The 24129-nt window shown below is 42.7% G+C and overlaps 1 protein-coding gene across 4 annotated transcripts in view; it reads left to right on the top strand.

The window, feature by feature from the left end:
* caprin1b (cell cycle associated protein 1b) overlaps window positions 1-24129 on the top strand; it is a 43746-nt gene that overhangs the window by 10030 nt on the left and 9587 nt on the right. For all 4 annotated transcript variants that reach the window (XM_031823221.1, XM_031823223.1, XM_031823222.1 and 1 more), the window contains 4 exons: window positions 3400-3482; window positions 15990-16139; window positions 18090-18142; window positions 18371-18454. In XM_031823221.1, coding sequence (XP_031679081.1) covers window positions 3400-3482; window positions 15990-16139; window positions 18090-18142; window positions 18371-18454 — 370 coding nt within the window. The remainder of the gene's footprint in view (window positions 1-3399; window positions 3483-15989; window positions 16140-18089; window positions 18143-18370; window positions 18455-24129) is intronic.

Genomic DNA, 24129 nt, shown 5'->3' with positions numbered 1-24129 from the left:
ATACACAGGCAGGCAGTTAGGAAAGCTAATGCTAGCTTTTTCAAGCAGAAATTTGCATGTTTTGTAAGTTTGCAAGTTTTGGGACACTGTAAAGTCCATGGAGAATTAGAGCACCTACTCCCAACTGCCCACTGCACTGAGGCTAGGAAACACTGTCACCACCGATAAATCCACGATAATCAAGAATTTCAATAAGCATTTTTCTACGTCCGGCCATGCTTTCCACCTGGCTACCCCTACCCCGGCCAACAGCTCTGCACCCTCTGCAGCAACTCGCCCAAGCCTCCCTCCTGCTTCTCCTTCACCCAAATCCAGACAGCTGATGTTCTGAAAGAGCTGCAAAATCTGGACCCCTACAAATCAGCTGGGCTAGACAATCTGGACCCTCCCTTTCTAAAATTATCCGCCACATTTGTTGTAACCCCTATTACTAGCCTGTTCAACCTCTCTTTCGTATCGTCTGGGATCCCTAAAGATTGGAAAGCTGCCGCGGTCATCCCCCTCTTCAAAGGGGGAGACACTCTAGACCCAAACTGTTAGACCTATATCCATCCTGCCCTGCCTTTCTGAAGTCTTCGAAAGACAAGTTAACAAACAGATCACCGACCATTTTCGAATCCCACCGTACCTTCTTCACTATGCAATCTGATTTTCGAGCTGGTCATGGGTGCACCTCGGCCACACTCAAGGATCTAAACGATTTCATAACCGCCACCGATCGCTATATTCGTTGCCAAACCCACTGGCTCCAGGTCATCTATAAGTCTTTGCTTGGTAAAGCCCCACCTTATCTCAGCTTACTGGTCACCATAGCAACACCCACCCGTAGCATGCGCTTCAGCAGGTATATTTCACTGGTCATCCCCAAAGCCAACAAAGCTCCTTTGGCCTTATATCTTATATGTTCTATATCTCCCTCTTTAACTCTTTTCATCAGCTGTCAGAGCAGCCTACCGATCACTGCACCTGTAAATAACCCACACAACTACCTCATCCCCATATTTAAATTTTTTTGCTCTTTTGCGCCCCAGTATCTCTACTTGCACATCATCATCTGCATCTCTATAACTCCTGTGTTAATGCTAAATTGTAATTGTTTCACACTATGGCCTATTTATTGCCTTACCTCTCTAGTCTTACTGCATTTTCACAGACTGTATATAGATTTTTATTTTGTGTTTATTGAGTGTACATTTGTTCGTCTCATGTGTAACTCTGTTGTTTTTGTTGTACTGCTTTGCTTTATCTTGGTCAAGTCGCAGTTGTAGATGAGAACTTGTTCTCAGCTGGCCTACCTGGTTAAATAAAGGTGAAATAATTTCTAAAATGGGTGATTGTATTTTTTTCAATCTACACACAATACCCCATTATGACAAATCAAAAACTGTTAGCAAATGTACATATGTATTCAGAGCCTTTACTCAGTACTTTGTTGAAGCACCTTTGGCAGCAATTACAGCCTGGAGTCTTCTTGGGTATGACGCTACAAGCTTGGCACACCTGTATTTGGGGAGTTTCTCCCATTCTTCTCTGCAGATTCTCTCAAGCTCAGTCAGGTTGGATGGAGAGCGTCGGTGCACAGCTAATTTCAGGTCTCTCCAGAGATGTTCGATCAGGTTCAAGTCCGGGCTCTGGCTGGGCCACTCAATGACATTCAGAGACTTTTCCCAAAGCCACTCCACTCCGTGGCTGTGTGCTTAGTGCCGTTGTCCTGCCTCAGTCTGAGGTCCTGAGTGCTCTGGAGCAGGTTTTCATCAATGATCTCTCTGTACTTTGATCTGTTCATCTTTCCCCCGATCCTGACTAGTCTCCCAGTCCCTGCCAATTTAAACATCCCCACAGCATGACGCTGCCACCACCATGCTCCACTGTAGGGATGGTGCCAGGTTTCCTCTAGACTTGACGCTTGGCATTCAGGCCAAAGAGTTCAATCTTGGTTTCATCAGCCCAGAGAATCTTGTTTCTCATGGCCTAAACTCCCAAGTGGGCTGTCATGTGCCTTTTACTGATGAGTGGATTCCGTCTGGCCGCTCTACTATAATGGTTTGATTGTTTGAGTGCTGAAGAGATGGTTGTCCTTCTGGAAGGTTCTCCCATCTCCACAGAGGAACTCTAGAGCTCTTTCAGAGTGACCATTGTTTTTTTTTGCTTTGGCATAGGCTATTGTTTGTTAAGCCTACTCATCTTGTTGGCTGACGAAAAGTAAATGTGGACAGTTCTTCCAGCATCTTCAATATGCACCTCGGAATTCGAAAAGGATGCGCGCAGTTGCGTCCTCGATGTGTCTTCACTTGTAGCCTGTAAGAAGGACCCGATCGATCATTGGCTAATAAGAATTGAGATATCTTAGAGCCATGTGAGTGAGAGGTGCTTCAGGGAGCACAGCTGGGAGAATGGAATTATAATTATTATACTCAACACAATGGCACACTGGCTGCAAAAGGCATGGATTTCTTTAGGGGGGATTGTGGCCACACACATGGAATGACGCTGGGAAATTTGAGCCATTAAGTGCTTGTCATCGCTTTTTCATGCAACTTTCTTTTTTTTTTGCATTGTGGAGCCTTAGAATGTATTAAAAATCAAAACATATAGCCCAAGGTTTGTATCACAACTAATGTTACGTAAATAACTCTAAATGAAGCATATACTGTAGGAGGACCTGTTTCTTTTTTTTAACCGCTCAACACAGAATAGACGCATGTGCACACTCAAATCAATTGGAGAAAATATCCTTTCAATTTTATTCAGCTATATTCACTTGTATTCTTCATACTATAAAATAATGCCACAGAATTCTAAGCAAATCTTGTCTGTTAAATGAACTAGTGTTGTCCACAGCCATATGGCATAGCCAGATCAGGAGTATGCTATTCTGTTCTTCTGAAATAGACTACATGTTTCTTTTGACCTGTCTAAAATAAATTATGGATTTATTGTGAAGCTGTAGGCTACATTACATGGATTTATTAGACTTGTAGATGTTCCAAAGGTTGTCATCAGTGGCTTGTAGGCTATGCTAGGAAACAAGGAGATGCTAAATTAGTTTGTTAATTAACGGTAATTTACCGTGAGACCGGCAGTTATTCGCGTGTCAATCACCAGCCTCAAAATGTCATGACCGCCACGGCCATACTTGGTCTCAGGTGAGAACTTGAACATGATGACACCTTTGTCAAATACATGCATAAACATGATGTTCAACTGGGATGTTTAGAAGTGGGGGTTTCACTGTTTCGCATTGACTTGATGGACAAGCGAGCTTGAAATGGGAGTTATAACTCGAGCGTGACGAAGACTTCTGGGTCTAAATATTGCACTCAATAAAACTGCAGGAGCATTCAACAGTGTACAGGTGTCTTTCTTGCCCAAGTTACAACTGTACCTCTCCTGTTGCAGGTTGTCTGACCAGTACGAAGAGGCTTCTCAACACTTCATGGATCTGTTGGAGGGGAAGGACAAGGCTGTAGCAGGAACAACATGTAAGTTTAACCAACTACAACTAGGTGAATTCACTACTCAGTGGTCTGAAACGTTCTGAACATTCAAGAAACTGATAGAAATGGAACGAATAGAGCTGACACGGTTCCCAATCTCTAGTCTGACAGACAATTATACAGTACAGTACCAGTCAAATTTGGACACACCTACTCATTCTAGGGTTTTTCTTTATTTTTACTATTATTCTACATTGTAGAATAATAGTGAAGACATCACAACTATGAAATAACACATATGGAATCATGTAGTAACCAAAAAAGTGTTAAACAAATCAAAATATATTTTAGGTTCTTCAAAGTAGCCCCCCTTTGCCTTGATGACAGCTTTGCACACTCTTGGTATTCTCTCAACCAGCTTCAAAAGGTAATCACCTGGAATGCATTTCAATAAACAGATGTGCCTTGTTAAGTTAATTTGTGGAATTTCTTTCCTTAAAGCTTTTGAGCCAATCAGTTGTGTTGTGACAAGGTAGGGACGGTATTCAGAAGATAGCCCTATTTGGTAAAAGACCAAGTCCATATTATGGCAAGAACAGCTCAAATAAGCAAAGAGAAATGACAGTCCATCATTAACTGACTTTCAGGTCTTAAAGTAATCTGGAAAATGTCAAGAACTTTGAACGTTTCTTCAAGTGCAGTCGCAACTGGCTCTCATGAAGACCGCTACAGAAAAGGAAGACCCAGAGTTACCTCTGCTGCAGGGGATAAATTCATTAGAGTTAACGGCACCTCAGATTGCATCCCACATAAATGCTTCACAGAGTTCAAGTAACAGGCACATCTCAACATCAACTGTTCAGAGGAGACTGTGTGAATCAGGCCTTCATGGTTAAATTGCATCAAAGAAACCACTACTAAAGGACACCAATAAGAAGAGACTTGCTTGGGCCAAGAAACCTGAGCAATGGACATTAGACCCGGTGGAAATCTGTCCTTTGGTCTGAGTCCAAATTTGACATTTTTGATTCCAACCGCCGTGTCTTTGTGACAGTAGGTGAACGAATGATCTCTGCATGTGGCTCCCACCGTGATGCATGGAGGAGGTGTGATGGTGTGGGGGTGCTTTGCTGGTGGCACTGTCAGTGATCTATATAGAATTCAAGGCACACTTAACCAGCATGGCTACCACAGCATTCTGCAGTGATACACCATCCCATCTGGTTTGTGCTTAGTCCCACTATCATTTGTTTTTCAACAGGACAATGACCCAACACATCTTCAGGCTGTGTAAGGGCCATTTGACCAAGAAGCAGATCCTAAGCGTATGACAAATGACTGGGTTAGAGTCATAAGTGGATTTTTTTCACATATGATGGGCTATTAACAAGTGCATGGAGTGAGAATTAAAGTGGGGCAAAAAATACATTTAGTCAGCCACCAATTGTGCAAGTTCTCCCACTTAAAAAGATGAGTGGCCTGTAATTTTCATCATAGGTACACTTCAACTATGACAGACAAAATGAGAAAAAAAATCCAGAAATCACATTGTAGGATTTTTAATGAATTGATTTGCAAATTATGGTGGAAAATAAGTATTTGGTCACCTACAAACAAGCAAGATTTCTGGCTCTCGCAGACCTGTAACTTCTTCTTTAAGAGGCTCCTCTGTCCTCCACTCGTTACCTGTATTAATGGCACCTGTTTGAACTTATCAGTATAAAAGACACCTGTCCACAACCTCAAACAGTCACACTCCAAACTCCACTATGGCCAAGATCAAAGAGCTGTCAAAGGACACCAGAAACAAAATTGTAGACCTGCACCAGGCTGGGAAGACTGAATCTGCAATAGGTAAGCAGCTTGGTTTGAAAAAATCAACTATGGGAGCAATTATTAGGAAATGGAAGACATACAAGACCACTGATAATCTCCCTCGATCTGGGGCTCCACGCAAGATCTCACCCCGTGGGGTCAAAATGATCACAAGAACGGTGAGCAAAAATCCCAGAACCACAAGGGGGGACCTAGTGAATGACCTGCAGAGAGCTGGGACCAAAGTAACAAAGCCGACCATCAGTAACACACTACGCCGCCAGGGACTCAAATCCTGCAGTGCCAGACGTGTTCCCCTGCATGTACATTTCCAGGCCCGTCTGAAGTTTGCTAGAGAGCATTTAGATGATCCAGAAGAAGACTGGGAGAATGTCATATGGTCAGATGAAACCAAAATATAACTTTTTGGTAAAAACTCAACTCGTCGTGTTTGGAGGACAAAGAATGCTGAGTTGCATCCAAAGAACACCATACCTACTGTGAATCATGGGTGTGGAAACATCATGCTTTGGGGCTGTTTTTCTGCAAAGGGACCAGGACGACTGATCCGTGTAAAGGAAAGAATGAATGTGGCCATGTATCGTGAGATTTTGAGTGAAAATCTCCTTCCATTAGCAAGGGCATTGAAGATGAAACGTGGCTGGGTCTTTCAGCATGACAATGATCCCAAACACACCGCCCGGGCAACGAAGGAGTGGCTTCGTAAGAAGCATTTCAAGGTCCTGGAGTGGCCTAGCCAGTCTCCAGATCTCAACCCCATAGAAAATCTTTGGAGGGAGTTGAAAGTCCGTGTTGCCTGGCAACAGCCCTAAAACATCACCAAAATACCAGCAACCGTGTGTGAAAACCTTGTGAAGACTTACAGAAAACGTTTGACCTCTGTCATTGCCAACAAAGGGTATATAACAAAGTATTGAGAAACTTTTGTTATTGACCAAATACGTATTTTCCACCATAATTTGCAAATAAATTCATAAAAAATCCTACAATGTGATTTGTCTGGATATTTTTTTTTCTCATTTTTTCTGTCATAGTTGAAGTGTACCTATGATGAACATTACAGGCCTCATCTTTTTAAGTGGGAGAACTTTCACAATTGGTGGCTGACTAAATACTTATTTTCCCCACTGTATATACAAAGAGCACAGGCCAGTCTGAGTATAGGCTTTGCAAGTTGGTTGTCACGCAGGAGTGCCACAGAGGAAAAACAGCTTAGTGACGTGCATGTTTTTGCAGCTTTTACAGCAAAGAAAACATTGTCTCTACCTCAAATGGTAAAAAAAAACATACACTGATTTCACACGCATTTGATAGATTTCACAAAACATGTCGCAGTCTGTTTTAAACTAGTCCCGGCCCGCAAATAATTGGTTTGATAACAAACAACGTTGTTCAGTCATGTTACCTAGAAGGCTAACAACTTGGTAACTTGACTGTAGGTCTAGGCAAATTTGATTGGCCCAGGAAGAAAGGAAAAGGTTCTGCTACTCATGCGATGTTCTTTGAAGGTAGGATTCATATAGGGGTAACTATATAGAAATAATCTTTCTCTTTCTATGGCTCCGTACATTCTGTTTGGTGCCTAACGTTTTTAAAGTTAGGAGCAGTGTGTGTATGTTTGGGAAAGAGAGGGAGAAAGAGTCTGTTACCTGAAGAGTAGGTTTCATGCAGTTTTACACTTACTGCCACAATGACATGCAGATCATTAAACATTCAGTGCCTTCGGAAAGAATTCAGACCCCTTGACTTTTCTCACATTTTGTTAAGTTACAGCCTTATTCTAAAATGGTTTAAATATAAAAAATTTCTCAGCAATCTACACACGATACCCCATATGAACAAAGCAAATTTACAAAAATAGATAACAGAAGTTCCTTATTTACGTAAGTATTCAGACCCTTTGCTTTGAGACTTGAAGTTGAGCTCAGGTGCATCCTGTTTCCATTGATCATCCTTTTTTTATTTTTATAATGTGTTTATTTTCCAATAAAAAAATCTAATAAAAAAGACAGCAATACTAACAATGACATTCATTGTACTGTTGAATGGGATGGCCAATTTAGAGGACAAAACAACTTAACTCTCACACACAAAATAAAACTAAATCCTATTAGGTGGTACATGTATAAGAAGACAGCATATAGTCATTACAAGCAGTGTAGTTAAGCCAAAAATAAGTATTGAGTGGAGTACAGTACAGCACAGAGTAGCAGCAGATCGTCAACCCAGTTATGAAGCGGGACTAGACCATTTATCCAGTATCGGCTGCCATATTTTGTAAAACATTGGAATTCTATTGGAAGTATTGTATCGAATCTTTTCCATATGTACTACATTCCCTAAATCCCGTAACCACATTTCAAAGGTAGGTAGTCTCCAATTTCCAAAATTGCAATATGAGCATTTTGGCTAATAGAGTACAGAGAGAGACAGCTTTCCCTTCGTGGTTATTCCCATCAACTGTACCAAACAGCGATCAATGGGTCTGGGGCTAGAACTCTATCAAAGGCTCTAGATAAGTAATCAAAAATGAGAGCCCAGTAAACATGTAACTTAGGTCATGTCCAGAATAAGTGGGTCACCGTCCCCTCATCCTGCTTCCACCTCTGACACAGTGGTGAGGTGTCCGGGAATATTTTATGCAGCTTTACTTTTGAGTAATGTAACCTGTGTATCAGGTTGTGTCTGGCATTCACTGAACTGTGGTTTATATTCCTGAGAGCTTCTACCCAGTCCTCATCTGAGATTTCTGAACCAAGCTTTTGTTCCCAAGCCCTTTTAATGGTGTCTGTGGATACCTCTGTGGGCCTGTAGCACATCATACAGTCTAGAGACCGACCCTTTTGAATGGGGTTTGACAAGGATCAAGTTATCTAATGTAGGACTATTTGGCTTCATGCCATACTGTGGGATATGTGTCCTCACGAAATTCCTGATTTGGAGGTATCTGAAAAATGTGTTGGCATGTTGAATCTTTCCTTGTAATTGTTGAAATGAAGCTAACTGACCATCTATGTATAGATTACCAATTGTTGTGAGCCCCTTCTCCCTCCACTGTGAAAACACCATATCATCCAATGCAGGGTGGAAAGCATGATTCAGGCAAATCGGGCTGTCAATGTTTACAGTGGGTATGTTAAGAAAATACCTAATCTGTTTCCAGATCCTAAGCGTATGACAGATGACTGGGTTAGAGTCATAAGTGGATTTTTTCACATGATGGGCTATTAACAAGTGCAGGGAGTGAGGAACTTTGACAGGAGGCCTGCTCAATCAAAAGCCATGAAGGCATATCTTTCTGTCTCATCGCAGGTAAAATTTCCCTCCAGAAAGACAATTCAGATTAGCAGCCCAATAATACAACTGTACAATAATACAGTTTAAATTGAGGAAGGCCAAAACCCCTCTATCTTGTACTTGCATAAATGCTTCTTTGAAATTCTGGCTGCCTTGTTATCCCATAGAAATGGAGTTACTATTGAATCCAGTTTCTTAAAATAGCTTTGTGGTATGAAATTGGGTAGACATTGGAAGAGGTAAAGAAACCTGGGTAGGACAACCATTTTAATAGCGTTTTATACGACCAACCAAGGAGAGAGGCAGAGTTTTCCAAAAATCTATATTTTGTTTAAGCTGATATTTTCATGTCCCAATTTGCTTTCAATAGCTGATCAAGGTCTCTTGTCACTACAATGCCAAGGCTTGTGAACTTGTCTATCACTGTTCTAAACGGGGTAGATTGCAGAAATTGCATATCCACAGGCCGTGATTGGCATCAACTCACTTTTTTGCCAGTTTATCTTGTAGCCAGAGAAGGAGCCAAATGTGTTTATCAAGTTAAGTAAGGGTGGAGTAGAAGTTTTAGGCTTGGACAAAAACAAAAGAACATCGTCTCCATATAGGGACATTTTGTGCTGTGTGTCCTTTATTTTAACAGAAGCTATATCGGCACATGCCCGAATGCGAGTAGCAAGGGGTTCCATGGCTATAGCGAAGAGAGCAGGCGAAATAGTGCACCCCTGTCGGCACCCCTTGAACAAGCGGAATGACTGACATTTCTTGATTGGTTACCACGGACGCCATTGGGTGTGCGTAAATAATTCTTATCCTATTAATAAATTCCTTTCCAAACCCGAAGTGCTCCAGAACCGACATCATATACTTCCACTCATTCCGATCAAACGCCTTCTCTGCATCGAGCTATTACCACTGCCTCAACCTTATGATCGTGATACATTATGTTGAAAAGGCTTCTCAAATTGTAGTATATATGTCGGCCCGGGATAAAAACCTGTCTGGTCAGGGTGTATGATGTCGGAAATATGTCTTCAATCGGTTTGCCAATATCTTTGTCAACACCTTGTTTTCTATGGGGAGTAACGACACTGGGTGATAAGACGACATCTCCATGTAATCACTATCTTTTTTTCAAGATCAGTGCTATTGTAGCCTCATACAGTGTTTGCGGGAGTTTGGCATTTTCTTTGGATTGTTTAAACATTCGCAACATAAGTGGAGATAGACTGGCGCAGCACTTCTTATAGAATTCTATTACATATCCATCGGGCCCAGGGGCCTTGCTGTTTGGAAATTGTGCTATCGCTGTGTTAATTTCCTCTAAAGTTATCCCTGCATCGAGTGCAGCAGCTGCCCCCGTCTAGTTTAGGAAGTTCACATTCAGCGAGAAAGCGTTCCGTAGTTTTTGGATCAGTAGCATCGCATTTTGATTGGTATAGCTCTGAGTAAAACTGCGCAACGCATTTATTAATATCCTGCGGATCTGTTACTATTTTACCCTTGTCTTTTATTTTGTGAATAGCTCTAGATGCCTGTACATGCCTTAGCTGTCTTGCTAATAATTTGTGGTTTGTGAACCAGTTCAAAATAACTTTGTTGCGTTCTAGCAAGTAAAGAGTCCACCCGTTGCGAAAGTATGGTATTGTATTCATATTTTAACTTTGATCTTCTCAAGGACTGTATACGAGGAATTCGTCCTAAAAACGTTCTCATGTTCCCCTAACTCTCAATTTCTCTCAGCCGTCAACATCCCCCGTGTTGTTAGTTCCGAGGAAAAGGGCAATCTGCTCCTTCAAATACTGACAAAAAGCCTCATCTTTCAACAGGTATGCGTCTAAGCGCCGCGGTCGCCGACCTGTCGACATATTGTCGAGTTTCAGCACCATGGACAGAGGAGAGTGGTCCGTAATTAGAATAGGATGATAGGTAACCGACTCAGCTGCTGAAATTAGTTTGGAGTCCAACAAAAAATAGTCAATTCTGGAATATGATTTATGAACTGATGAAAAGAGAGAATAATCCCTGTCTGTTGGGTGCGTCAGTCTCCAAATATCGACAATGTTAAGGTTTGTCATCAATGTATTTAGACAAGACACTGGCATTTGATTGTTGAAGTGACCTTGATAGCTGTTTATCTAAAAGAGGATCTAACGTACAGTTAAAGTCCCCACCAACAATACCACTTGTATCCGAGATATTTGGTATGTCCTTAAATAACATTTGAAAAAATAATGGATCATCGAAGTTGGGTCCATATAAATTGACCAAGGTTACTGGTTTCGAATTCAGTGTACCAGCCACAATAATACACCGACCATTAGGATCTGAAATCGAGGATGAGTAAACAAGGAATGTTTTTCCTTATCAGGATTGCTACCCCTCTCGCTTTTGCATCAAAGGTAGACTGGTATATCTGACCGATCCAGCCGACTCGTAGCTTGGCCTGAGCGGAGCGTTTACTATGAGTTTCTTGAAGAAGCACTATGTCAGCACCCAGTGATTTAAGATGAGAAAAAACCCTTAGCTCGTTTCACCACATGCCCTAAGCCATTACAGTTCCTGCTGACTATCTTTATTCCACCTGGTCTACTCTGTGCTCTGTCACTGTGGCATTTCTTATTTTAGAGCAAATTGTTGCTGTCATACGAAACCCAGAAGAAAAACGTCCCGCTGTGCGGGAGCTTGTCATGCCACCTGTATTAATAATAAACGTGAACATAAAACACAGACCCCATCCCCCCCTCCCGTCCCTTAACTGAGTGACTTCCCCAAACAAAGCACTCCTTGCTAACACAGAAACCTTAGGGTGTCTAGACATACAGCTTGAACTAACTCATCGTCTATAGATGCTCCGCATATAAACTAATATTAAATAACACTTAACACTTAACTCTCACGTTAGGGGGTGAGTGGCGCTAAAACATGATATGCTATATTAGCCACAACATCTCACCTATCATATAAGTCCCAATTTCTGATCTTCTAATCGAAAAGACAGGGCGGAAATTCAAACACATTCCTGGCCTGTATTTGGTCATTTAGCCGGCTGACACAGCCGTTCTGTATCCTCAGCCAGGGAGCTTGCTTGTCAAGAACAGATCGGCCTCTTTTGGGTTGTCAAACGTACGTGTTGATCCTTCGACTGTCACCTTAAACCGGGCTGGGAAGAGGAATCCATGTCTGATGTTGGCCGCCCTGCATTTGTTGCGTACCTCATTTCCGTTGGTTCTTCACCTCCAAGGTAAGATCTGGATAGAAAGACACCCTGGCTCCGTTGAAGTTAAGGGGGAACTTTTAACTAGCCAGCTTGAGGATGAGATCCCTGGTTTGGGGATAGTGCAGCCGTACAATGAATGGCCTTGGTGGCGCGCCCTTGGCCGGCTTCGTTGCCTGAGATCTGTGTGCGCGGTCGATCAGGATGGGCGTTTTGAAGTGTTCACTCCCCAGCAATGCCTGTATCAGCTCCGAGACAAATTCAGTGGGTTTCCCTTTCTCAGTGTCCTCCTGGATCCCACATATTCGGATGTTCTGGCGTCTTGAATGCGACTCGAGCATTTCCAGTCGGGCTTTCAGGGTTTTGTTGTGATTTTTGAAAGTTGCGCACTGTTTCTCTATAGCCTGGCCTCATGATCGACTGTCGTCTGCTCAACCTCATGCACCCTTCCCTTAGTTGCCTTCACAGTTTTGGCCAAAGTCCCAATACTCTTTGAGATATCAGCCAACCTTGTGTCCACCTTCTTGCTTAGTGAGTTTATGGCAGCCAGTATGCCACTTTGAGTAGGCTCTGTGGGGAACTCTTGGAAGCTAGCCTCTTCAGCTGGGTCGGCGACGTTGAAATTGGTTCGTTGTCTATCTCATTCAAATTATCTTGTTTAGCGCCCCCTTTTTTGGTGCCTTTTCCCTTTGTCATATTTGTTTGAAGATATAGGTCGTGAGAGGTTAAGATAAATACTCATTTGTTTCAAAATAGAGCGGAGCTCTAGCAAAGCACGTCTACACCATAGCACGCTCTCTAGCGCCCCCCCCCCCCCCCCATTGATCATCCTTGAGATGTTTCGACAAATTGATTGGAGTCCACCTGTGGTAAATTCAATTGATTGGACATGATTTAGAAAGGCACATACCTGTCTATATAAGGTCCCACAGTTGACAGTGCATGTCAGAGCAAAAACCAATCCATGCGGTAGAAGGAATTGTCCGTAGAGCTCCGAGACAGGATTTTGTCGAAGCACAGATCTGGGGAAGGGTACCAAAACATTTCCACAGCATTGAAGGTCCCCAAGAACACAGGCTCTTCCTAGAGCTGGCCGACCGGCCAAACTGAGCGATCGGGAGAGAAGGGCCTTGGTCAGGGAGGTGACCAAGAACCCGATGGTCACTCTGACAGAGCTCTAGAGTTCCTCTGTGGTTATGGTTGTCCTTCTGGAAGGTTATCCCATCTCTGCAGCACTCTAACCAATCAGGTCTTTATGGTAGAGTGGCCAGACTGAAGCCACTCCTCTGTAAAAGGCACATGACAGCACGCTTTGGCAATTTGAATGCACAGATATACCGTGAAGAGATCCTCTGGGCCATTGTCATACCGTTCATCCGCCACCATCATTTAATGCTTCAGCATGATAATGCACGGCCCCATGTCACAAGGATCTGTACACAATTCCTGGAAGCTGAAAATGTTCCATTTCTTCCATGGACTGCATACTCACCAGACATGTCACGCATTGGCCATGTTTGGGATCCTCTGGATCGACGTGTACGACAGTTTCCACCAATGTTCCAGTTTCCTCCAATATCCATCTATATTCAATTCTGCTTATCACGCTATACCACAATAAACTAAGTTCAAATTCTGAGACTGAGGCCATTGAGTGATTTTGAAGTGACACGTTGCTGCCAAAATCTGTAGCCCACCTCCGCTGCGCTTTATCAGCAAAATGGACAGAGCCCTCCACACTAAAGCAAGGCTGTTTTTGGTAATGAATATAGGCTACAAGATGGATAGGCTGTTTGCAATAGGTGAATTACCCTTTGTGAATACAGCTGTCTTAACAAAATAGTGCAAACTAAATGCTGAAAGTAGTAGCATAGTTATGCATGCAAACAAAAATACTGAATTAGCAGTTTGGATAACTGCAAATGCAAACAAAATGGCAGTATCAAGTTAAGCCTAGTATACAAAATATCACAATAGATAAAGGCATGACCCAATCTATATTTAGGCTGTATAGTAAACAAACACAGTAAACAAAAGGTGAATGGCTATTCAAATAACCAAAACAACCTACTACAGTGATGCAGCCATGCACAGCTGTCTTGCCAAACAAATAGGCCTATAGGCCCGCTTCAGACATGGAAAACCATGCCACTCATGAGCTCAGCAACACATTGTGATATGGCACAATACACTTCTCTGGATTAAATTCAATCCACGTAATCAATTAAGCAATGCTAGCCTACCATAAACATGTTTCCCGAGAATTGAGATTTGTTCAAATATGTAGTTATTCTCTGAAAATATGCAAATTTAATGAACATCAACCTTTTGGACCCTCACCAGTTTGCATCCCTTGAGTCTCTGGTGTGTAATTTTTAACTGACTTGCCTGAAAGGACCCGTACATATCCGAACGTGACTGCTGCAGTAGAGAGTAATTGTATAATTTATGCATGACATCCGTAACTGTCGGCTGGCACAATTACCATATAACTTAGGTGTTGCAGATGGATGGAATTGTGCATTCTGAATGCTGAAGTCTTGTAAATGTACAGTTCTGTAATATGAATCATCTGGGCCTAGGGGTACAAGCTATAGGAGTGGTGCATTCTGATTGATGTGATCTTGAGACAGACACACACACACCACACACACACACACAATGCAGTCTGCCAGGACAGAGGACTGAATGTTGAGGGCTTCTCCTGATTCAGCGTGGCATTGGGGCAGGTTGCCATGGTCTGGGACCCATTCTCACACACAGAGAGACAGAGAACTGGCTGTCTCAGCTAGAGGTCGACCGATTATGATTTTTCAACGCCGATACCGATTATTGGAGGAACAAAAAAGCCGATGTATATTTAAAAAATAATAATAATAATGACCATTACAACAATACTGAATGAACACTTATTTTAACTTAATATAATACATCAATAAAATCTATTTAGCCTCAAATAAATAATGAAACATGTTCAATTTGGTTTAAATAATGCAAAAACAAAGTGTTGTAGAAGAACGTAAAAGTGCAATATGTGCTATGTAAGAAAGCTAACGTTTCATTTCCTTGCTCAGAACATGGGAACATATGAAAGCTGGTGGTTCCTTTTAACATGAGACTTGAATTTTCCAAGGTAAGAAGTTTTAGGTTGTAGTTCTTATAGGAATTAAAGGACTATTTCCCTCTATACCATTTGTATTTCATTGACCTTTGACTATTGGATGTTCTTATAGGCACTTTAGTATTGCCAGTGTAACAGTATAGCTTCCGTCCCTCTAGTTAGCGCGCGCTAACTAGCTAGCCATTTCACTTCGGTTACACCAGCCTCATCTCGGGAGTTGATAGGCTTGAAGTCATAAACAGCGCAATGCTTGACGCACCACAAAGAGCTGCTGGCAAAACGCATGAAAGTGCTGTTTGAATGAATGTTTTGTGTTTCGTTTCGCGGCTGCTTCTGCCTACCACTGCTCAGTCAGATACTTGTATGCTCAGTCAGATTATATTCAACGCAGGACACGCTAGATAATATCTAGTAATATCATCAACCATGTGTAGTTAACTAGTGATTATGATTGATTGTTTTTTATAAGATACGTTTAATGCTAGCTAGCAACTTACCTTCGCTTACTGCATTCGAGTAACAGGCAGTCTCCTTGTGGAGTGCAACGAGAGAGAGGCAGGTCGTTATTGCGTTGGACTAGTTAACTGTAAGGTTGCAAGATTGAATCCCCCGAGCTGACAAGGTGAAAATCTGTCGTTCTGCCCCTGAACAAGGCAGTTAACCCACCGTTCCTAGGCCGTCATTGAAAATAAGAATGTGTTCTTAACTGACTTGCCTAGTTAAATAGGTATAAAAAAAAATTTGGCAAATCGATTATGAAAACTTGAAATCGGCCCTGATTAATCGGCGATTCCGATTAATCGGTCGACCTCTAGTCTCAGCATTATGGGTCTAGAAAAGCAAGTCGCCTCTCTCCAGTCACCAGCAACACCACCTCTTGGAGAACTGGGTCATGATCAATAGAGCACTTCAATGAGGGGGGGGGGGGGGGTTCAGTGCTCAGACCGCAAGACTGGAGAATGCGATGAAACATACTTTGGCCAGATGTGTACACCATATTTTATTATAGATTGATGCATCATAATACCGTGGTGTTTTTTGTGATATGGTTATGCTGATGGTTCTCTACCCTTCCCCTCCCCAGACAAAGCTCTGAAGGACAGCCTGGACCGGGTGCTGCTAAGCGGGTACTTTGACAAAGCCCAGTCCCACCAGAATGGAGTGTGTGAGGAGGAGGAGGAGCAGCAGTTGGAAGCAGTAGTGGAGTTGGCAGAGGAGCAGACCGTCGACCAAGGTCAACATTTTTGACATTGACGTTAATTTGCACTTTTGAGTTCTACAGTGCCTTGCGAAAGTATTCGGCACCCTTTAACTTTGCAACCTTTTGCCACATTTCAGGCTTCAAACATAAAGATATAAAACTGTATTTTTTTGTGAAGAATCAACAAGTGGGACACAATCATGAAGTGGAACGACATTTATTGGATATTTCAAACTTTTTTAACAAATCAAAAACTCAAAAATTGGGCGTGCAAAATTGTTCAGCCACTTTACTTTCGGTGCAGCAAACTCTCTCCAGAGGTTCAGTGAGGATCTCTGAATGATCCAATGTTGACCTAAATGACTAATGATGATAAATACAATCCACCTGTGTGTAATCAAGTCTCCGTATAAATGCACCTGCACTGTGATAGTCTCAGAGGTCCGTTAAAAGCACAGAGAGCATCATGAAGAACAAGGAACACACCAGGCAGGTCCGAGATACTGTTGTGAACAAGTTTAAAGCCGGATTTGGATACAAAAAGATTTCCCAAGCTTTAAACATCCCAAGGAGCACTGTGCAAGCGATAATATTGAAATGGAAGGAGTATCAGACCACTGTAAATCTACCAAGACCTGGCCGTCCCTCTAAACTTTCAGCTCATACAAGGAGAAGACTGATCAGAGATGCAGCCAAGAAGCCCATGATCACTCTGGATGAACTGCAGAGATCTACAGCTGAGGTGGGAGACTCTGTCCATAGGACAACAATCAGTCGTGTATTGCACAAATCTGGCCTTTATGGAAGAGTGGCAAGAAGAAAGCCATTTCTTAAAGATATCCATAAAAAGTGTTGTCTAAAGTTTGCCACATGCCACCTGGGTGACACACCAAACATGTGGAAGAAGGTGCTCTGGTCAGATGAAACCAAAATGGAACTTTTTGGCAACAATGCAAAATGTTTGGCGTAAAAGCAACACAGCTCATCACCCTGAACACACCATCCCCACTGTCAAACATGGTGGTGGCAGCATCATGGTTTGGGCCTGCTTTTCTTCAGCAGGGACAGGGAAGATGGTTCAAATTGATGGGAAGATGGATGGAGCCAAATACAGGACCATTCTGGAAGAAAACCTGATGGAGTCTGCAAAAGACCTGAGACTGGGACGGAGATTTGTTTTCCAACAAGACAATGATCCAAAACATAAAGCAAAATATACAATGGAATGGTTAAAAAATAAACATATCCAGGTGTTAGAATGGCCAAGTCAAAGTCCAGACCTGAATCCAATCGAGAATCTGTGGAAAGAACTGAAAACTGCTGTTCACAAATGCTCTCCATCCAACCTCACTGAGCTCGAGCTGTTTTGCAAGGAGGAATGGGAAAAAAATTCAGTCTCTCGATGTGCAAAACTGATAGAGACATACCCCAAGCGACTTACTGCTGTAATCGCAGCAAAAGGTGGCGCTACAAAGTATTAACTTAAGGGGGCTGAATAATTTTGCACGCCCAATTTTTCAGTTTTTGATTTGTTAAAAAAGTTTGAAATATCCAATAAATGTCGTTCCACTTCATGATTGTGTCCCACTTGTTGTTGATTCTTCACAAAAAAATACAGTTTTATATCTTTGTTTGAAGCCTGAAATGTGGCAAAAGGTCGCAAAGTTCAAGGGGCCTGAATACTTTTGCAAGGCACTGTAAATGGACAAAGTTATACATATTTTGATAGCTCAACTGGTCACGTTCCTTTGCCATCCTTAGAAATGTGAGATTTTATTTGAAAATGGCGAACCAATGTAGTTAGCAAAAGTACACCTAAGTTTGGGAATTTGTAAGCAAGTTGTAGGCAATTGTAAATGTTAACTGTTCGCTCCTTAAGTTACGTTTCTTGCTGTATTGTTTATTTGTCCAATTATGACAATAAAGATGTTGTTTAATTAAACATCTTTCGTCCTGCATTCTGAAAATTATTTTTCTCTTCAGAGGGTGAAATAGTTGAAGATTACATAGAGCCCATTAAGGTGGAGGCTACAGAGGTGAGAGGACTTACTATCCTGGGTCGTGTTCATTAAGGCATTGTTTTACTACATTTCGCAATGGAAATGAAAACAAGTGCTTCCAATTGGACAAATTCAGATAATGTATACATACCTGCTTTGGGCAGTTTTCTTTGATTTCCTACCGACTGAACACTACCCTGTTAATTCAGTTATTATCATGTCTCGGCTGCTTTGTGACGGTGGCCATCTTGTTTATGTTTTCAGTTCGTAAACAGACAGTTCATTCCAGACACCATGTACAGCATCAGTGACAAGGAGCAAGGAGAAAAGTGGACGACAGAAACAGAGGTATGATGCTCAGTGTTTTAAACATTCCACAAATCATGGTAGGGCTGTCCCAGACAAAAAACAATATTGGTCTACAGAGTCATCTGTCATTCAACCAGTCAAAATGTTTAAATGTTTATTTTTTTCATAGGATGTGTCTGTGTTTTAATCAAATCAAGTATTTGCACTAAGCTTATCTGATGCTTTAAGTGCACTGTTAGATATAATTAAGACATGCAAATGACTAGAGTCCAAACGCAGTTGATTTAATTGGGCCGGGCTCAGACTTGCTGCGCGGTGTGTAAATATAAAAATTACAGCGAGTGACTGTGGGACGAGCACCTGTTGTCTCACTCCTCTCTGCAGCGTAATTAGCCATTTCTGACTGAAAAGTTACCGAAATCCCTAATTTGTTTCGGAAAAACATTCCCTATTCCCTCGGCCCTTGCTCTCTTTACGTGACATGCATGCGTCACATGCATGTGACCAATATGGCCTGACCTATAGCCTATCATACTCACATCAATAAATTGGTTATAACAAACTCTGAACACCGTAACACACAGCAAAATGGATGCAGAGGACGTGACAAATCAACTGGAAACGGGCGAATGTTTACTGGTTGCTCAGGAGGGAAAGGGGAAGTCAGATGTGTGGAATAAATGTGACTAGTCGTGGAACATACTGCCGATCAAGAAAAAGAAGGTAAGGCGCAAGCGCTGCATGCATATTATGTGTGCCCAACAGGTGCTGTTAAATTATATTGTAATCTTTCTGACCGTTTGGAACAATGATAAAGAAACTAAATAAATTATAAGTGTACCGGAGAGTGTTTTTATAAAGTTTTGTAAAGACTTTATTACAGAAAATACTAAAGTTGCATTCATTCCTGAATGCAATTTTACAAAATGGAACTGTTTATTTATTGTTTACGCTTGTTTATTAAATGGACGCTTTATTTTAACTTGAAATGATTGATTGCATTTCAAATCGTGAACAACTCATACGCTGTGTGATGACATGAAAGGTTTTATGATTGACTATTGTATAACTATTGAAATATAGGCCTAACTAAGTTTACGGTATTAAAACTATAGAGCATGCGTTCTTAGGCCTACAGCTCCATGGTGGTTATACTCAATACTAAGCCTACTAGTTATAACAGAAGCTAGCCAGAAGCTCGCCAGTTTACTGGCTAACGTTAGCATTCAGCTAACCACGGTTTGTGGTCATCAGCTATCCTTTAGCTCAAATCTATCGGCAGTTTTGTACACCGCGACTCAGACCAGAACATACCGGACCTATTTTTCTCTCCATATCCCCGGATTTCAATCGCAAGCTCTGGACATTTACACCAGGATCTCACAGCTAGCTAGCTGCTATCCGTGTGACTATTGGCTTACGTCGATCCTGGAGCAAACATCAATTATTCCGGAGCTAGCCAGCTTAAGAGTTCCATCAGCCACTCCTGGGCTACAATCCCCTATCCGGACCCGTTTTACTGCCGATGCGGAGCCCCACCGGGCCTTCACTGGACTACCGACGTTATCTGCCCGAGGGAGTTATCCAGCTGGCCCCTCCGTAGTGATGTTACCTAAACGCCCATCTGCAGCCCGCTAATCGTTAGCTGTCTTATCGGCTGCTATCTGAATAGGTATATCGGACAATTCTTCTTGGGTCACTATAACTAGCTATTTTGCCAATTGGATCGATCCTCTCTACCACACGGAACCCCACTAATATACAGACGGAAACGCGCGAGGCGGTTAGCTGTCTGAATCGCCGTGACCCCAACCAACCTCACTACTCACTGGACCCTTATGATCACTCGACTAAGCATGCCTCTCCTTAATGTCAATATGCCTTGTCCATTGCTGTTCTGGTTAGTGTTTATTGTCTTATTTCACTGTAGAGCCTCTAGCCCTGCTCTCTACCTTATCCAACCTTTCAGTTCCACCACCCACACGTGATGACATCACCTGGTTTCAATGATGTTTCTAGAGACGATATCTCTCATCACTCAATACCTAGGTTTACCTCCACTGTATTCACATCCTACCATACCTTTTGTCTGTACATTATACCTTGAAGCTATTTTATCGCCCCCAGAAACCTCCTTTTACTCTCTCTTCCAGATGTTCTAGATGACCAATTCTCATAGCTTTTAGCCGTACCCTTATCCTACTCTGTTCCTCTGGTGATGTAGAGGTGAATCCAGGCCCTGCAGTGCCTAGCTCCACTCCTATTCCCCAGGCACTCTCTTTTGATGACTTCTGTAATCGAAAACAGCAGCATACCACCCTGCATTCCACTGCTGGCTTGCTTCTGAAGCTAAGCAGGGTTGGTCCTGGTCAGTTCCTGGATGGGAGACCAGATGCTGCTGGAAGTGGTGTTGGAGGGCCAGTAGGAGGCACTCTTTCCTCTGGTCTAAAAAATATCCAAGGGCAGGGATTGGGGACACTGCCCTGTGTAGGGTGCCGTCTTTCAGATGGGACGTTAAACGGGTGTCATGACTCTCTGGTCATTAAAGATCCCATTGCACTTATCGTAGGGGTGTTAATCCCGGTGTCCTGGCTAAATACCCAATCTGTCCCTCAAACCATCGCGGTCACCTAATAATCCCCAGTTTACAATTGGCTCATTAATCCCCCTCTCCCCTGTAACTATTCCCCAGGTCGTTGCTGCAAATGAGAACGTGTTCTCAGTCAACTTACCTGGTAAAATAACGGATAAATAAAATTGCCTTGGTTTCATGCATGTTAACATTAGAAGCCTCCTCCCTAAGTTTCACTCTGCCAACCCGGATGTTCTAGCTGTGTCTGAATCCTGGCTTAGGAAGACCACCAAAAATTCTGAAATCTTCATCCCTAACTACAACATTTTCAGACAAGATAGAACGGCCAAAGGGGGCGGTGTTGCAATCTACTGCAAAGAGAGCCTGCAGAGTTCTGTCCTTACAATCCAGGTCTGTACCCACACAATTTGAGCTTCTACTTATAAAAATCCACCTCTCTAAAAACAAGTCTCTCACCGTTGCCGCCTGCTATAGACCACCCTCTGCCCCCAGCTGTGCTCTGGACACCATATGTGAACTGATTGCCCCCCATCTATCTTCAGAGCTCGTGCTGCTAGGCGACCTAAACTGGAACATGCTTAACACCCCAGCCATCCTACAATCTAAGCTTGATGCCCTCAATCTCACACAAATTATCAATGAACCTACCAGGTACCACCCCAAAGCCGTAAACACGGGCACCCTCATAGATATCATCCTAACCAACTTGCCCTCTAAATACACCTCTGCTGTTTTCAACCAAGATCTCAGCGATCACTGCCTCATTGCCTGCATCCGAAATAGGTCAGCGGTCAAACGACCTCCACTCATCACTGTCACTCAATACCTAGGTTTACCTCCACTGTATTCACATCCTACCATACCTTTGTCTGTATATTATACCTTGAAGCTATTTTATCGCCCCAGAGCCTACATCCACTGTAGGCTCTACAGTGAAACACTTCAGCGAGCAGGCCTTTCTAATCGACCTGGCCGGGGTATCCTGGAAGGATATTGATCTCATCCCGTCAGTATAGGATGCTTGGTTATTTGTTTTGAATGCCTTCCTCACCATCTTAAATAAGCATGTCCCATTCAAGAAATTTAGACCCAGGAACAGATATAGCCCTTGGTTCTCTCCAGACCTGACTGCCCTTAACCAACACAAAAACATCCTATGGCATTCTGCATTAGCATCGAACAGCCCCCGTGATATGCAACTTTTCAGGGAAGCTAGAAACCAATATACTCAAGGCAGTTAGAAAAGCCAAGGCTAGCTTTTTCAAGCAGATATTTCCTTCCTGCAACACAAACTCAAAAAAGTTCTGGGACACTGTAAAGTCCATGGAGAATAAGATCACCTCCTCCCAGCTGCCCACTGTCAGCACCGATAAATCCACTATAATTGAGAATTTTAATAAGCATTTTTCTACGGCTGGCCATGCTTTCCACATTTCTACCCCTACCCCGGTCAACAGCACTGCACCCCCCCACAGCAACTCGCCCAAGCCTTCCCCATTTCTCCTTCTTCCAAATCCAGTCATCTGATGTTCTGAAAGAGCTGCGAAATCTGGACCCCTACAAATCAGCCGGGCTAGACAATCTGGACCCTTTCTTTCTAAAATGATCTGCCAAAATTGTTGCCACCCCTATTACTAGCCTGTTCAACCTCTCATTTGTGTCGTCTAAGATTCCCAATGATTGGAAAGCAGCTGTGGTCATCCCCCTCTTCAAAGGGGGGACACTCTTGACCCAAACTGCTACAGACTTATATCTATCCTACCTTTCTAAAGTCTTCGAAAGTCAAGTCAACAGTTTACCGACCATTTTCGAATCCCACAGTACCTTCTCCGCTATGCAATCTGGTTTCAGAGTTGGTCATGAGTGCACCTCAGCCACGCTCAAGGTCCTAAACGATATCTTAAACGCCATCGATAAGAAACAATACTGTGCAGCCGTATTCATTGACCTGGCCAAGGCTTTCGAGACTATCAATCACCACATCCTCATCGGCAGACTCGTCAGCCTTGGTTTCTCAAATAATTGCCTCGCCTGGTTCACCAACTACTTCTCTGATAGAGTTCAGTGTGTCAAATCGGAGGGTCTGTTGTCCGGGCCTCTGGCAGTCTATGGGGGTGCCACAGGGTTCAATTCTTGAACCGACTCTCTTCTCTGTATACATCAATGATGTCGCTCTTGCTGCTGGTGAGTCTCTGATCCACCTCTACGCAGGCGACACCATTCTGTATACTGTAAACTCTCCTTCCAGACTCACATCAAACATCTCCAATCCAAAGTTAAATCTAGAATTGGCTTCCTATTTCGCAACAAAGCCTCTTTCACTCATGCTGCCAAACATACCCTTGTAAAACTGACCATCCTACCAATCCTCGACTTCGGCAATGCAAAATAGCCTCCAATACCCTACTCAATAAATTGGATGCAGTCATCACAGTGCCATCCGTTTTTGTCACCAAAGCCCCATATACCACCCACCACTGCGACCTGTATGCTCTCCTTGGCTTGCCCTCGCTTCATACTCGTCGCCAAACCCACTGGCTCCAGGTCATCTACAAGACCCTGCTAGGTAAAGTCCTCCCTTATCTCAGCTCGCTGGCCACTATAGCAGCACCCACCTGTAGCAAAAGCTCCAGCAGGTATATCTCTCTGGTCACCCCCAAAACCAATTATTCCTTTGGCCGCCTCTCCTTCCAGTTCTCTGCTGCCAATGACTGGAACAAACTACAAAAATCTCTGAAACTGGAAACACTTATCTCCCTCACTAGCTTTAAGTTCACAGATTACTGCACCTGTACATAGCCCATCTATAATTTAGCCCCAACTTTCCCTACTGTTTTTATTCATTTATTTTGCTCCTTTGCACCCCATTATTTATATTTCTACTTTGCACATTCTTCCACTGCAAATCTACCATTCCAGTATTTTACTTGCTATATTGTATTTACTTCACTTTTTTGCCTTTACCTCCCTTATCTCACCTCATTTGCTCACATTGTTTAGACTTATTTTTCTACTGTATTATTGACTGTATGTTTGTTTTACTCCATGTGTAACTCTGTCGTTGTACATGTCAAACTGCTTTGCTTTATCTTGGCCAGGTCGCAATTGTAAATGAGAACTT

The sequence above is a fragment of the Oncorhynchus kisutch genome, linkage group LG4, assembly GCF_002021735.2.
Source record: "Oncorhynchus kisutch isolate 150728-3 linkage group LG4, Okis_V2, whole genome shotgun sequence".
Lineage (NCBI taxonomy): Eukaryota > Metazoa > Chordata > Actinopteri > Salmoniformes > Salmonidae > Oncorhynchus > Oncorhynchus kisutch.
The sequence above is the reverse complement of the archived record's forward strand: the minus strand, read 5'-3'. Positions and strand labels throughout refer to the sequence as shown.